The sequence below is a fragment of the Perissodus microlepis genome, chromosome 5 (genome assembly GCF_051167445.1).
Source record: "Perissodus microlepis isolate ML-2025 ecotype Zambia chromosome 5, ASM5116744v1, whole genome shotgun sequence".
Lineage (NCBI taxonomy): Eukaryota > Metazoa > Chordata > Actinopteri > Cichliformes > Cichlidae > Perissodus > Perissodus microlepis.
Window position 1 is genome coordinate 27,010,905 of NC_140465.1, and position 15,960 is coordinate 27,026,864.

Sequence of the window (15,960 nt, forward strand, 5' to 3'; positions counted from 1 at the left end):
TAAATTACACAGTCACGGGCGTATCCAGAGGTTTGGCATTGGGTGGCACCTGCTCATTATGGGTAGGGGTTGTACACATAAACAAGCCAGAGGATTGGTTAGTTTTCAGTTTAATAATATGATGCTTTAAATATACATTTTTATATCATAATAATCAAAATGTTATTTTTAGTGTAACAAAATAAAGGCAAACATGCATTCAGAAAACTAAATAATGTTATTTAGGCCACCAAAACAAGATTTCTACAATATAAAAAATGTAAAAGATGTGGCAACAGATATGGAAGATTTTTCTTTAATATAGCCTACAAGTTGGTTTATTGTTTATGACCCGTGTGAGGGATTTCAAGTGTGGAACAGTCTGTCTAAAGACGTGGAAAATATTGGCGAGTTGAATTAAAACCACAGCAGGAACATGGAAGTAGGGAACTTTACACATTTTAATAAACGATAATGGTATATTAGATGTATTTGCACCAAGTAAGCAGTAAAAAATATGCCTAAATTGAGGATATCAACCCCCGGGAAATTAAGAAGAATAAGAAACAAAAATTTAATTTTAACTGATAACTAAGAAAGGAGAAGAAAAAGTAGTTTGGGGTTCATTGGCAGGAGTAAAACAGGAGAACTGAATATCAAAGCATTAAAACTCAGCCCAGCAGTTTTTCTGCCAGTCACACCTCCATGGATGATTATTTTACCTGGCACTTATGTGACATATACACATATATACAGTCGTGTGAAAAATAAAGGTTTGACATGGAACTATGCAGTTCTGTGAAAAACCAATACAACAGCTGTAGAGCAACTTTTAGCGACAACAAATTCAAGTTGTTGTGGAGGAATTTGGGGCAACTCTTCTTACCGGGCCGGCGTTGGTTGATGTAAATGCAGACATCAGTTTACTCGCGGCTCTCTTAAGGTCCCACCACACATTTTAACTGGGTTGAGGTCTGGAGTTCCACTGGGCCACTGCAACACCTTTCAGACAATCTGCCTTAGACTTCCTGGTGTGTTTGGGATCATTGTCCTGTTTCAGCCAAGCTCTAGTTGTCAGGCTGGCAGCTTGCAAACAAGCCATATTTGTTCAGATTTTGTTTTTGTTTTTTAAAATTATACTGTTATGAGGTTTTGTGTTTTTACTTTTTTTTTGGCACACCCATAAAAGCTAAGTATAAAAGCTAAGTGACTTTATAATGGACTTTTTATGGGGTCAGGAACCGTAAATAGAGCTTGCTTTGCTTTTTGAAGTCTCCCACCATCTATCCAGGCAAGGAGGTGGCAGTAATACACCTCGGTGCTGGCTGTCAACCACCGGAAAAAATATAGGAAGTGGAAAAAACGGACGGTTGTATTTTGCTCAGGCACATCTCAGATGGCATTGTTTGGGGTCCTAGCTGGAGGCTCGGCGCCAGTCTCCCCGGCAGTCGCAGCAGAAGTAAATACGAGCAAAAGTCAGAAAAAAACTGTCAGAGGAATCGGGGTGTTTAGGGACTTTGGACCTTCAGGCGTCCAGCAATGAATCTGGAACTGCTCGGTAATGAATTAAGGATGAATATCTATTTTCTGTACACGTTACTGTTCGTACGGCGCTGTTGCTTTGTACCTATTATGGTTAGCATCGTAAGTTAGCCTAGCATGTTAACAGCAGTCGATACGAGTGCTTGTTAAAATCTCACAACTAATTAGAAACACGCTGTTAAGGTCTCCTAAAAAGCATATTACAATAGTGCTTAATATATGAGATCATAAATATGTAGACGTAAAAAGCTGGAAGCAGTAGACGTAGTAGGTGGCTAATGCTAGCTTCACATAGTGTGTTTGAATTAAATAGGTCTTCCTTTTTTATTTTAGACTACAGTTGTTTCGATAAGGTTTTTTTTTGGTGTTTTTTCTTGCAGTTTCCTCGCATATTAAGTCGACATCGGACTTTTACTTGCTGTCTTTTTTTCCGTTAAAAAACAAAACAAAAACTGATGCACAGCTTGTCTCAGTGACAACGAGTACTGTCAACATTTTTGGGGAAAACATATTCACCACGAAATTACATTAACTTGACTATAAGGATATTTTACAAATATAAAAACAGGTTTAAGCTGCCATTCATTCAATTTTAACTGTTTTCGATTTACAGTATGATGTAAAAGTATCGATGCAGCCGTCAGTCCTTTATAATTTGCTTCCATCACCTTGTTGTGATGTTTTTAAAGTGGTCCTGAGCAACACTTCTCCAAGCTGTATGAAGTTTTTCTCTGGATACTGGTTGCTTGTCCACTCATTTTCATTTCAGTTCTTACTCACTTTACTTTCAGGCTTTTGCAAAAATACATTTATTGTTCCCATTTCTTTAGTTGAATTTACAGAAAATACAAATGTTAGCACAAGTTACTAAAATACCATACATTTATGTTTGTCTGTTTGTTTTTTGCACCAACAAGGTACATTTGCAATAATGGATTTTTATAACCCATATTTTGGCATGGTGTGCAGTGTGTCAATAAAAAAAATTCAGGAATCTGGACAAGTAGAGGGCCTTAAAAAAATGAACCCTCATCTACGACAGATTAACAGCATCTGAAAGTTATGTCCGTAAGCAATAGGGAAAAATCCACCAAGACCTGACATAGGACCTGAGAGATGCACCTGGTACTTCAGTTGATCAGTTTTCTGTCGACTGAAGTCTTATCAGAAATGGTCTTAGTGCATAGGTGGCTGCCAAGAAACCATTCTTAAGGAGGGAGAAAAGGCTGCTGTGTGCTAAGAACTGGACTGAAAATCAGTGACAATGGGCCTTATGGAGTGATGAATCTAAATATACATTATATTCAAATCATCATAAATATATATGGTGGAGGAAAAATAAGGGAGCTACAATGGCAAATGTCTACAGCTATCTGTAAAATATGGTGGAAGCTCTATCATGGTTTAGGCCTGAATTGCAGCTAGAGGTGTTATGGAGCATGTCAAATCATGGAATTATGAACGCAAACAAGTACCATCAGATTTTGGTTAACCGTGCAATATTATCGGCGTACCATTGGATTAGCAATGACTTCATTTTCAGCATAATTCCAAGAACCCCTCCAATATGGTAGAAGCACACCTGGATAGAAGAGCACACAATGGAACACCATCAGTCATGGATTGATTCCCCCCCCCAAAGCCCAGCTCTCAACATTAGACAAGAAGACTGGGGAATTATTCTTGAAGACTGCTCAAAGAAATTACAAGAAAGTTTGTCTAAGAGAGTTCAGGCTTTGTTCAAGAATAAAGATAGCCATGCCAAATAAATAAATAAGAATAGTATGAAATAAGAATAGTATGAACTTGTAACTGTACTATGTTTTAGTACATAGTACACAAAGTATTATGTGCACGTCTTTCTTGTCCTAGGCAGTTGTAATGAAGTCTACATATAAAAGTTTTGGGGTTAGGTGTGGTTTGGTGAGAGAGAGAGAGAGAGAGAGAGAGAGAGAGAGAGAAAAGCGAAATTGATATATTAAAAAATAATAAATAATAGAATAACCACTCTCATTATTGGCTTTGTCTGCTATAAGCTTCATAGAAAGTGTGTAATGTGTTCAAGGGCTGCTTAGGATAATTAGCATGATCTCTATTCTAGTTCCTGTTTAAAAACTCTAAGCAGTGAAATGAAGGGGTTTTTCTCTGATTTGCAAAAAAAGAAAGAAAAGGAAGCAGGGTGTGCAAATCATTTGACTCCAATAATAATTTAATCCTTAAAACATTTATACGAAGAAATTTGGATCTATAGGACCTTCCTCGGGCCTTACTGGTAGCCATGTGGTGTGCAAGTCTTTCTTAGTTTTTTTTGTAACTGTATTTAATTCAATATGTATAAATCAGTTTAATATGTATTTAATATAATGTATTTAATTTTACTTTATTTGACTGACTGTGACTCTATGAGAATGAAATAATGAGTAGTAAAAGTTTCTGCTCCAGCTGCCACGTCTTTGTTATTAATCTCTCTTTCTGTTCTTCTCTCAGAATCGTTTGGGCAGAACTATCCAGAGGTAAGCCACCAGTTTTTAATACACACAAGCCAATTTTGGTTTTTTTGCTCTGAAAATCATTGAAACAGCTATATGAGTGTAATTGAATCTTCTAATTTTGAGTGCAGTCAGATTTAAAGCCTTATGTATAGACTTAAGATTTTTTTTGCTATTGTTTGTTAATGTCTGTTTTGATGATAGGAGGCAGATGGCACTCTGGACTGTATCAGCATGGCCCTCACCTGCACCTTCAACCGCTGGGGAACCCTGCTGGCTGTGGGCTGCAACGACGGTCGCATCGTCATCTGGGACTTCCTCACACGAGGGATAGCCAAAATCATCAGCGCACACATCCACCCAGTCTGCTCTTTATGGTGAGAACATGTTGTTTGTTCGTTTGAGTGGATACAAGTGAGGGAACCACGTTCAGTTTTAAACTCAACATTTCCTGCATTCTGATGAATTTTTTATGAATTTATGGCTTTCTGATGGGGGTAATATCTTTATTTATGGAAAGGCAAGCAAAAAGGCAAAAAACGGGCTTTAAGTGAGGTTAAGAGTTATAATTTCTGCTGTTTGAAGTGACCGTTTTAGTCACTGTTAAAGAATTCCTCATGGTTTGTTTACATATGTGCAGCTGGAGTCGAGACGGCCACAAGCTGGTGAGTGCCTCTACAGACAACATCGTCTCCCAGTGGGATGTCCTCACGGGAGACTGTGACCAGAGGTTCCGCTTCCCCTCACCAATCCTGAAGCTTCAGTACCACCCCAGAGACATGTGAGTGACCTGATCGTGTCATTCTGTACACATTACCATTAGTTGTGTAGTTTGAGGTTTGGCTGTGGGTCAGATTTAAAGAGCAGTGATGCTGATTATGGGCTTTGTCCAGTGTAATCAGTCTTCAGGGTAATGATTTGATGCTAAGAAGAAGTGATGTATGTTTTAGGGACAAGGTGCTGGTGTGTCCCATGAAGTCAGCGCCAGTCCTGCTGACGCTGTCAGATTCCAAACACGTTGTCCTGCCTGTGGATGATGACTCAGACCTCAACGTGGTGGCAGCCTTCGACAGGCGAGGTGAATACATCTACACTGGCAATGCCAAAGGAAAGGTAAGCTTCAATGCCACTTTAGTCACTGTATGTTTCATTCACATCAGTGCTTTCCGCACGCACTGCTGAACTTCTGTTTGTTTTTGTTTTGTTTGTTGGCATTACTCAGCTCTAACATTCTGATGGGGCATTAAACAGTCTCAAACCTCCTCCTAAAGCTTTATTTATAGTACTTCATTGATCTCCGCCAGATTGGGTGATGCCATTGTTTGCATCTCCTAACCTCATTGTCACATCATTTTCTGGAGTTCATGTATGAAAACAGCTCTATTAAATTCTGATATAACACCTTCACTGTTGCAGTGTGTATGTTGGGCGAAATCACATCCGAACTGATAAAATAATGAGTGAATACTGAGCACATTTTCACCATTTATATTTCATACTCAAAGCAGTTGTCATCCCATGTTTCTGATGATTTTCTTCTCCCTCTATCTGCTGTTACAGATCCTGGTGTTGAACACAAACACTCAGGAACTGGTGGCTTCATTCAGAGTCACAACAGGCACCAGCAACACCACAGCCATCAAGTCCATTGAATTTGCACGAAAGGGCAGGTGAGTGGTAGCAGGAGGGCTTTCTGTATGTAACCTGGAGTGATGAACACAGTCTAGAGATCACAATCAAGACAATTTGTTCCAGTTAATTTTTGGTTTTCAGTCTTATTCACTTATATTCTGCATTCTGTGGGCTTAATCCCTCTTGTTAATGCTGAGCTTTTCTCTCTCTCTTTGTACATGTGTCCTGTTTGTTATGCAGTTGCTTCCTAATAAACACAGCAGACCGGATCATTAGGGTGTATGACGGCAGAGAGATCCTGACCTGTGGCCGGGATGGTGAGCCTGAACCTATGCAGAAACTTCAGGACTTGGTAAACAGGTACATCTATGCAGATACATTTTTGGAATAAAAGTCATGCCTGTTTAAGGAGTGAATGAGCCAGAATAGGTTTGCAGAGGAAACTGCAGTGGTTGATCTGACATGCATTCTTTTGATATGCCAAATGTTTGTGTGGAATTAAAAGCTCTTTCAAATACTGTCGGTAATCTGATAGCCTTACAATCTGATTTTCAGGGTTGGTGTTGTATTTTGGAGCATCACCTTTGTTTACATGTCTTTATACCCTCCATCTGTGTTTCTTGTGTTCAGGACTCCATGGAAGCGATGCTGTTTCTCAGGGGATGGTGAGTACATTGTGGCTGGTTCAGCAAGGCAGCATGCCCTCTACATCTGGGAGAAAAGCATCGGGAACCTGGTGAAGATCCTGCACGGAACCAGAGGAGAGCTGCTCCTGGATGTCGCTGTAAGTGCTCTCAACACTGTGCATGAAGATTAAAACACTCAGTCATGTTGGTCTATTTTCAGTTACATTGAGACATCACATATTTTAAAATGACCTTTTTAAAACAAATCTTACCTTTGACCTCTTTCAGTGGCATCCGGTCCGTCCTATCATTGCCTCCATCTCCAGTGGAGTGGTGTCCATCTGGGCTCAGAACCAAGTCGTAAGTGGACAATGAGCATGAAAGCTGAATGAGCATGAATGAACAGCATTAATCTCAAGTGTTTTTCCTCTTATGTTTGTTATACTTAGCTTTAAATATTCAGATCCACGGCAGATATTTTAAGCTGTGGTAATTTAAGCTTAACTTGGTGCCATTATTGTGTGAATGTTTTGTTTGCCTGCAGGAAAACTGGAGTGCTTTTGCTCCAGACTTTAAAGAGCTGGATGAGAACGTGGAGTACGAGGAGCGAGAGTCGGAATTCGACATTGAGGACGAAGACAAGAGCGAACCCGAGCAGACAGGTAAGTAACAGGTGCAGCTTACATATGGCCTCACATACTGTGCAATTATTAATCTGTGTAGTTATGACTTCCTTTAGTTTTGTTTATCTAATTCTTAATTAGGGCAGGGCAATATGACCAAAAATATTTATCACAATATATATTTGAAAATTTGCGATAACGATATAACTGACGATATAATTGATTCGAGACAAAACACTTTACAACTCCAGAACTTTATTATTGCAAAAAAAAACCCAAAACATCAATTTATTTTCACTTAAACAAGCAGCTGTTTTTTATGTGCATTCAAACTATATAAAAATTTAACTGTGGAAATGCAAATTCCTTGTTGACAATTTAACCAAAAGACATTTTCAGTGGAAATGGGCTGACATATCCTGAGCATAACCATGTATAATATCCACAAAACTTAAAAAGAGGTGTTTTGCAACATGAAACTGCAGTAAAAAAACAGTCAGATAAGTCTAACTTTACTTAACTCATTCTTCTTGCTTCCTCCACTTCTGTACCACCAATGCTGAATTCTCTCACTGCTGCTCTATTTCCATGTTCTACTGCATGACTTGAGTTTAAAATCCGCTTCATACGCACGTCTCTTAACAAGTGCCATTTTGGAGTCCTTATACACACACAATACGGTAATATTATGTTGAAGCACAGTACGTATCACTCCGCGAGGCTCCTGACTACGGTAGCCGCAATGCTCCGACAATCCATCAAGCGCTGCGGCTTTGTAGCTTACCAAAGTCGTACTGAAACATTTTTTGACAGATTTTTGAGCGCCGGACAAAAACCAAACCAGTTCCACATCACTGAAGTTGCACCATTTTTACAAACCAATTCTGGTTCATCTGTTTCATTCAACGATCCGCTTTTGCCCTTCTCATTCTCCGTTGCCATCATGCTTTTTCCGGCATGTGTGTATGAAAACAAAGGCACTGCGCATGCGTGTTTTACCCATATTCTATCGCGATATTTCATTTTCATATCATTGGCTAACATTATACCGGTATTATCGTGAATGGTATGATATGGCCCAGCCCTATTCTTAATTATTAAATGACTTCTGTTTTAAAGCTCTTTTTGTAACATCTTCGCTGATCACACAGTGGCTTTTTTGAAGTATAAGAAGTGTTTATTTGCATGTAATTTAATATGGAACAGCAGAAGAGTCGTTAATATTTGTTCCTACTTCTTGCTGAATACAGATTAGAGGGTGCGTCTTTAATATGCAGTGGAAAAGTGACTCAAGTCTACTCAAATATCAGGCTATTGGGGTGTATATACAGCATATTCCAGTGTGCTGTTGATTTTAATGCACAAAGAAAACTGAGGCAGTACTTGGAGCTGTGAAAAAAGTAAGAAGATGACAGATTTTTGGTGAAAAGGCTGCAAATAAACTAGATTAAAATTGTCTAAAAAAACATTTTGCTTTCTATATGGCTAGATTAATTTACAGTCTTAGTCCAAAAAATTTTTTTTCCAGATGATTTATAGCCACAACAGTGATGGCAGCTTTTCCGCATGAGATCCATACAATTAAACATTGCATCATAATGCAGAGATGAACTTGTGTCCACATTACAGGTGCAGACGCTGCAGAAGATGAAGAGGTGGATGTGACCACTGTTGATCCCATAGCTGCTTTTTGTAGCAGGTGAGAGCGCTAACAAAGAGTAGAAAGAGGTATCATATTTACAAAATCCAAAATTGCCCAATCAAATTGTAAATACCTATTAATAACTGGTAAAAAGGAGGCCTTCCTTCCAACTGTCATGAACGACTTGCTCCTCTTTATAATTTTGAAGGATCTTACCTTACAATGTAAAGTACCTTGGAACAACCATTGTTTGAAATTAGCGTTGTATTAATGAAATTGATCTGAATGTGAGTGGAAATGAAAATCTTTGTGGTTTCGTCAAATCTTCCAGGCAACCCTTATCTCATCCTTTAACTCATCCAAAACATTTAGTCTTAAGGGTTATGTTTTAACTCACCTCCATGTTTTAAATGTAACATTAAAACTGGTTTAATCATCAATCCTTTAGCTTATAAATCAGGACGACTGGAACCTCTCAAAACTCTATTTTAGCCATCTGGAATGCCTTAAAAGATCCTGCAGGTCTCTAACACACCAGGAAGATGATTATTGTTATAAATGTAAGTTTAAAAAAAAGTGAAAAGTCTTATCTGTGTTTGTGTTATTTAGTGATGAGGAGCTGGAGGACCACAAGGCCCTGCTGTACCTGCCCATCGCCCCCGAGGTTGAAGATCCAGAGGAAAACCCGTTCGGTCCCCCGCCAGACGCTTCAGTTCAATCTGGAGCTCCAGAGGACACATTGACTGGTGGTGATAAGAAGCAGCGACAGCCTTCATCTGAAGGCGGTCCAGCCAAGAAAAAAGCTCGGACCACCACCATTGAACTGCAGGGGGTGCCCAGTGATGGTGAGAGAGAGGAGGTGGTTAAAGTTACAAAAAGAAAATTTCACTTCTTTTCAAGAAGTTATAACATGGCCTTTTGTCTTCTCTCTCCTCAGAGGTACACCCCTTACTGGGTGTAAAAGGGGACGGCAAGTCAAAGAAGAAGACAGCAGGCCGGCCCAAAGGCTCCAAAGGTAAAGACAAAGACTTCCCCTTCAGGCCGAAGCCCTACAAGGGTGATCGGCCCTCCTTTCCTGTGGTGCCCGATGCCCTGGGCAGCTCTGGCCTGGGAGGAGTAGGAGGAATAGGAGGAGGAGGAATAGGAGGAGGAGGAGGGCTGAAGGGCAGAGCAGAGGGGGGCCAGGCCACAGGTAAGCATGCTACCACCCATGATGATGATGATGATGCTGCTGCTGCCGCCTCTGAGTCTGGGAGCTGTTAGCCCTGCTAGTCTGACTGATGCCCTACCAGCCTGGCCTGTCTTCAAAGCACCCCCACCCCTACCCCTGTACTGCTTCCACCCCTCCAACCCCAACCACACAGCTCACTAACAGAGACCCACCTGTTATAAAGCCACAGTCTGGAGGTTAGAACATGTGCTCATACCTAACAGTCTTTTTAACATTAGATCCAATTCAGGCTGAAAAGATGACATCGGCATACTGTGATTACTCCATACACACCCATCTGTCATAAACACTGACAGACTTCATCTACAGGAGAAGAACTGTCAGATTGAAAAATTCCCTAACTTTATCCTGAGATCCTAATAAAATTCACACCTTAAATTTTTTTTTAATTAAAAAAACCCCAAACAGATTTCTAAGAATTAGGATGATCTCTCCAGTTGTCTATTGTTGACCACAATCTAAAGACCTGTCCACAGACACAATAAACTGATGGATGCTTTGGCACATCATTTTTGGGGACTACATAACAAACGTCTCCAAACCTGTCCAGCAGGTGGCGGTACTGCACAAGTTAAATTAGATCCATGTGTTGGGAACGTGGCCTTTTTGTAATGGGTGTATGTGTCCTTAAAGCAGTGAAACTATGGGGCAGAGAGCCACTGTAGGTGATGCAAGGAAGATTGATGAAAATAAAATAAGTGAGAATGAAGTGAATTTAATTTTAATTCTTTCATCTTATATTATTACCTTTTATTAAAGAAAGATAAATAAGACTTTGTGGACGCTATTAGGCTGACCTCTAGTTCTGGTTTACAAAATCTGAGGGCAGTGGGGCCTGAATTTTTCCAATGTTTGAAGTAGTTTGAGAACCACTGCCTTAATGCATCATCTGTATTTGGCAAGGTATTTTTTCTATGATATTATAATTATTTAAGCTATAACACATTGCCCGCGGTGTGTTGTGTGCAAGACATTTCCCTTCAGTTTGTGAAGCGTTGCTGTGTTTGATAGATCACATGGTCAACTTTAAAACATATATTGTTAGGTGCACTCATCTGCTTGTTTTCTCTTAAGGATTCTTTAGGGACCCCTCCACTGTGCAGGCATAATCAACATTATATTTGCTTGATCCTGACATCTTTGGCTTTTGTAATACATATCAAGTAAATTCATCAACACAGAGAAGTATTTTTAACATCACAGTTTTATTGCATTGTTTAGCTGCTCAGCTTTCACATCAGCTTAACTGCGGGGTCACTCTGGGCACAGCTGTCGGAGCTGATCGCACCCACTGAAGATAATGATTGTACGAAAATATTTCCTGGAAATGGCTCAGTGCTTCTCATTGCTTGAAACGGTTGTAAGGTCTGTTCAGCTTCATCAAGATGCACAGGGCAGGTTAGGAGGGCAGGAAGTCAGGCAGAGTAGGTGGCTTTTCAAAATAAAAGATGATGGATGCTATTTGATGGATGGTTTAAAACTGCGTTGGAGATGCACACTGTGTCTAGTCCAGGGCTAAGTGAACAAATTCAAACAAACACAGTTTGTTTTTAACTAATTGAACAGGTCTGGTGAACAAAGAAGTCCCTGGATTATTTCTTTGTGCAGAGCCTGAACCTGTTATTTGTAACAAGTGTGGGCTTGTGTGTTTGTGGACTGAATAGTGTGGGAACAGCTACAACGACAGTATCTTAGAAATGACACACCTGGCTGGCCAAGTATGAATACCAACCTTGAATTGACGTCATCACAGTGATAGAACCACTGCTGACATTTCCTCTAGCTTCTCTTTGGCCTAAAAAGAGAAGCGTTTTGTTGTTTTTCAATAAATGAACAAAGTGGAAATCTGCTCCCAGAATTTCGTCAGGCTGTCATTGTAATTTCACTGCATTTCAGGTCAGAGAGCAGAGCTTTAATCAGCAGTTATCACAACTAGAGATGGACCGATCCGATATTACGTATCGGTATTGGTCCGATACTGACGTAAATTACTGGATCGGATATCGGAGAAAAATAAAAAAATTTGATCCGATCCATTAAATATCAAAAAAGCACTTAGCAAAACTTGCGACATGGCGTAACTCGGCCCATAACTGTAGCACATGCAGCAGTACGGGTCACATGATAGAGCAGCTGTGTGTATTTGTAGCCTCGCTAGCAATCCGGCATTTCATCTCCAAGGAAGTTATCCCAGAGAGAAGTAAAGCAAGTGTGTAAGTTCATCTCTGAATGTTTGTAAAGCATTCCCGCGTTAAGCTTAACAACCGATATATGGAGCGGCTGCCTCTTCTCTCTCCCTCTCCTGCTGCTACTTCAATAGTGAAACTGATCAATGATCAGCTGATCGGCTTTTCTGTCGCAAGTCCGTCTCTCTTGTTTGTTTATTGCTCACTTCGCGCCAGAAAGAGGAAACCAGCGGCTGAACAACAGCAGCACGTTTAAGCTTGATAAGCTGTTGTTAGAATTTATTTAATATTACTTTCTACACCAGGATCCTTTTCTACGTAGCTGACGGCTGGTAACTGTGCAGGGGCGGATCTAGCAAAGTTTAGCCAGGGGGGCCGATAGGGCATGAACAGGGAAAAGGGGGCACAAAGACATACTTTTCTTTCTTATTCTCATTTAAAATGTCTAGCTTTTAATAAATAATTATCCGAATCTTACACCCAAAGTTTTAATCTGATGTAAAATGTATAGAAGTCCATTACTGTATATAGTAACTATTAAGTCTAATATACCCTAGTAAGCTATAGTACTTTTTCCATTGGGAAGGTACCATCTGTGCAGTCTGCAATTTTGTTGAAGAAAGATGTTGAATCTATTTAATTATTCTTGAAAAATAACTGATTTCTGTGTGTATTTTTTTTTCACACTGCATCAAATTATAGTTGATTATGTCAATTAAGCATCATGAGGTGGAGGGTGGGGGGGTTGTTCCCTATTATTTATTTATTTATTTATTTTTTTGCTGGGAGTTTTAGAACCCTATTAGTTAGGTTGCTTAATATTTCTGCTAAGTACTCTTTAAAATACCAGAATAGGGAGGATAGAGTAGGTTTAAGTTTATTAGATTGATCAGTATTGTTGAACTATGAAATATTTTGGGTGCAGTGTATTTTTTGCATACAGGTATAACAGAATAGCTTTAGTGTTTGTTTGTTTTTTTTACTTGAGTATGAACTTATACAAAATGCAGCAAGATATTAAAAAAAACCTGTTTTATTGATTAAAAAACACACTATATCAGATTCATATCGGTATCGGCAGATATCTAAATTTATGATATCGGTATCGGTATCGGACATAAAAAAGTGGTATCGTGCCATCTCTAATCACAACTGAACTTAAACTGGAACACTGCTGTCGGGAACTTATCAAATAGCACATTGAAGTGGCTGCACGACAAGCAAGCATTAAATGATAAATACATTAGTTTTCTCGTGGGAAACAACGACAGTGGCACACAAACTAAATACAGGAAAATGACCGAAACGTAATGCTGTGATCAGTCTTCCACAGATATTTGAAAAAGTTGACTGATTGTTGAGTTTTTCCCCACCTTTGTTATTCCTCCCCGACTGTGGCTTTTCACAGGTATAACCTCTGCTAACTGCAGCCTCGCTCAGACTAATCTGCCATCATTTAAATTTGTTGATGTTGGGCTGTGGTTGGCAGATGGGTGTTGACGTGCCCGTTGATGGGATGGGTGTAGCTTGTTTCCCTGTGGGCTAGCTGACAAGTCTACTTCCTGCTTGGCCTTTGACCCTCCTGCTCCCACTCCCGCCTCGCTCCTTGGGCTTTTCATGTGATATAAATGTTTGTCTGCAGTGTTGCTGCTCAGATCTTGAGGGTGTGAGTATGTCTGTGTGTGAGAGAGTGAAAGAGATACCAGATGACGGTATACTTTTTTTTTTTTTGTATGAGTAGCGGGTGATGGCTGAGGACCTGTGATTCACGCTGGTCTCTTTCCCCACATTTAGCGGTTTGTGACTTTAATCACATTCAACAGATTTTTTTTTTGATTTTTTTTAATTTAGCTTCCTTCTTTTTGCTTTCACTCTTACAGCCACTGAAACGGAACATTTCCTGAACAGATGTTACATGTCATATGATTAAAATCCTTGCACCCCTTCCAGGAAGCGTTAAAAAGTAGCCCTGGACCTGTGACAAATTAATTTGTGTGTGAAAACATTTCTCTTTAGAAGTGTTTCAGCAGTCATTACATGTTGTACATTGTGCTGAACTTATCCAAGGAAGTTCCACTCTTACAGGCCACACTGCATATATTTTCACAGGAGGAAGTGTGAATCTACCAGCCAGTGTGCATTTACTAGTTGTTTGAGAATTTGTATTAATTTAATCGTAGCCAGAACTTTTTTGTGTGTGTGTTTTACGTCCATGCTTCTGGTTAATACTAAATCTAAACAAATATATGGTTTGTAGATGTGGAATATTTAAAATACTTAAAATTTTAGATGACCGAAATATCTGAAAATAATTAACTTGATTATTAAATATTAACCAGTAAATTACAATAAAACTAATGCTGCAACATTCTTAAACAGGTGTTGCCACAGTCTTGCATCCTTCTTATCCAAATTTTTTTTAAAGTTTTCCTCCCTTCCTGACTCAACCCTCCCCCATTTATCTGGGCTGGTGGTCAGAAACAACTCACTCAGACACACACACACACATTACAAATGGCGGGACAGTGATTAACCTTCGAGTAACTGACGGCGAGTTTTTTTCTTCTGCAGGGAGTCTGGTCACACCGTCGTACAAACAGCACGACATCGGAGGGATGGACTGATCCAGCTCTGTGTGTTTGTGGAGGAACATCAGCAGGCTCAAAAGAAAGAGACACAAATCCTGAAGTGGTGTACAGACTGTGAGCGAGCAGCCTGTTTGGTGTGCAGACTGTTTTCTTCCCCAACCAGAGACCAGCGTCACAGGAAAACTCGTCAGCCCGGTTCTCTGACCGGACCCGTGAAGCGGCCGAGTCGTCACAGTAGAGGTCACACGTCCTCCGTAGGATTTCATCATGTATAGAACGTCTGTGTCCTAATAGTGTGTGCGTTGTCTTGCTTGTCGTTTTTATACGTATTAAAACATTCTGATTTATAAATAATGATTTGAACTTTGACTTTAATTTCAACTCTGAGCTTCTGGCTTGTTTTGAATAGCTCCTTACTGAGGATTGAAGGCTGAGGCAGATGAAGGTTTTCATGGGTGTCTGTTCAGTATCTGTCAGCCAATAACAAAAATTGTAGATGTACAAAACATGCCGACATGTTTGGTGAACAGCCGGATCTGTGTTGCAACAGTCTAAGCAAAGATGATTCAGCTAATCCAGCTAAAAGACATGATCCCTCCATTGTTTCCTGGGTCCTCCCAGTAGGACATGGCCCAAACACCTTACCTAGAAGTAGAGTTGGATGTCTCGAGACCACTTTTATGTGGTCTTGGTCTCGTCTTGGTCTCGACGGACTTTTGTCTTGGTCTCGGTCTTGGTCTCAACGGACTTTTGTCTTGGTCTTGTCTTGGTCTCGACAGACTTTTGTCTTGGTCTCGGTCTTGGTCTCGGTCTTGGTCTCGCTGTTTCGGTCTTGCGTTCTCAAATCGACATTGTGTTCGGGAGATTTGGAGTCAACCATCAGCGGAGCGGGGGGGTGACTTACTGGGCTTAAGCCCGTGTCATTTTTTCAGAAGCATGGGGTCTTTTGGAGTGTAATTTGTTAGTTAGATGCCTGACTGACAACTGTATAAAACAAAAACAACACACGAAGCACAGAGCGCACCGTCATAAATTCCCCCTAATTTTGGTATGATCCGAGCTCAGGCACTAGGCGACTGAGCACAGCACCCATGTGAGCGAGGGGGGAGAAGCTGCTGCCTGCGAGTTTGCTGCAGACAGAGGAGAGCTTAAGTTTGACCAGGTACCAAAGCAAATCATTCGTACTGAACTAATAATGTAAATATGACGGTGTATCACAAAAGATTGATATCAAACTGATCACTTGGTTGCTCTTCGAGTGAATCAACAAATGGATAAATAAAAAGCCGAACAGCAATGCTGATTTTTTTAGAGAGTCTTAGCTTACATTTCATATTTTCAGTTGTTACCCCCCACGGCTAAACAAACTCACTAAATCGGTTTCAATTGTGTACTGATGAACACAACAATGGACATAAGGAG

At 40.1% G+C, this 15,960-nt stretch overlaps 1 protein-coding gene across 2 annotated transcripts; it reads left to right on the plus strand.

The window, feature by feature from the left end:
- The first annotated feature begins 1,374 nt into the window (after window positions 1–1,374).
- rbbp5 (retinoblastoma binding protein 5) lies at window positions 1,375–14,892 on the plus strand. Of its 2 annotated transcripts, none has more exons than XM_084929105.1 (14): window positions 1,375–1,537; window positions 4,009–4,034; window positions 4,215–4,387; window positions 4,651–4,791; window positions 4,961–5,123; window positions 5,571–5,680; window positions 5,883–6,002; window positions 6,273–6,426; window positions 6,557–6,628; window positions 6,813–6,930; window positions 8,521–8,590; window positions 9,143–9,378; window positions 9,471–9,725; window positions 14,522–14,892. In XM_084929105.1, exons 1-14 carry the CDS (start codon window positions 1,519–1,521, stop codon window positions 14,572–14,574), a joined length of 1,710 nt encoding a protein of 569 aa, XP_084785231.1. In that variant the 5' UTR covers window positions 1,375–1,518; the 3' UTR covers window positions 14,575–14,892. The 2 variants fall into 2 exon arrangements, with proteins under 2 accessions (XP_084785231.1, XP_084785232.1); XM_084929106.1 differs by having other exon boundaries at window positions 9,471–9,548.
- Window positions 14,893–15,960: the final 1,068 nt, after the last annotated feature.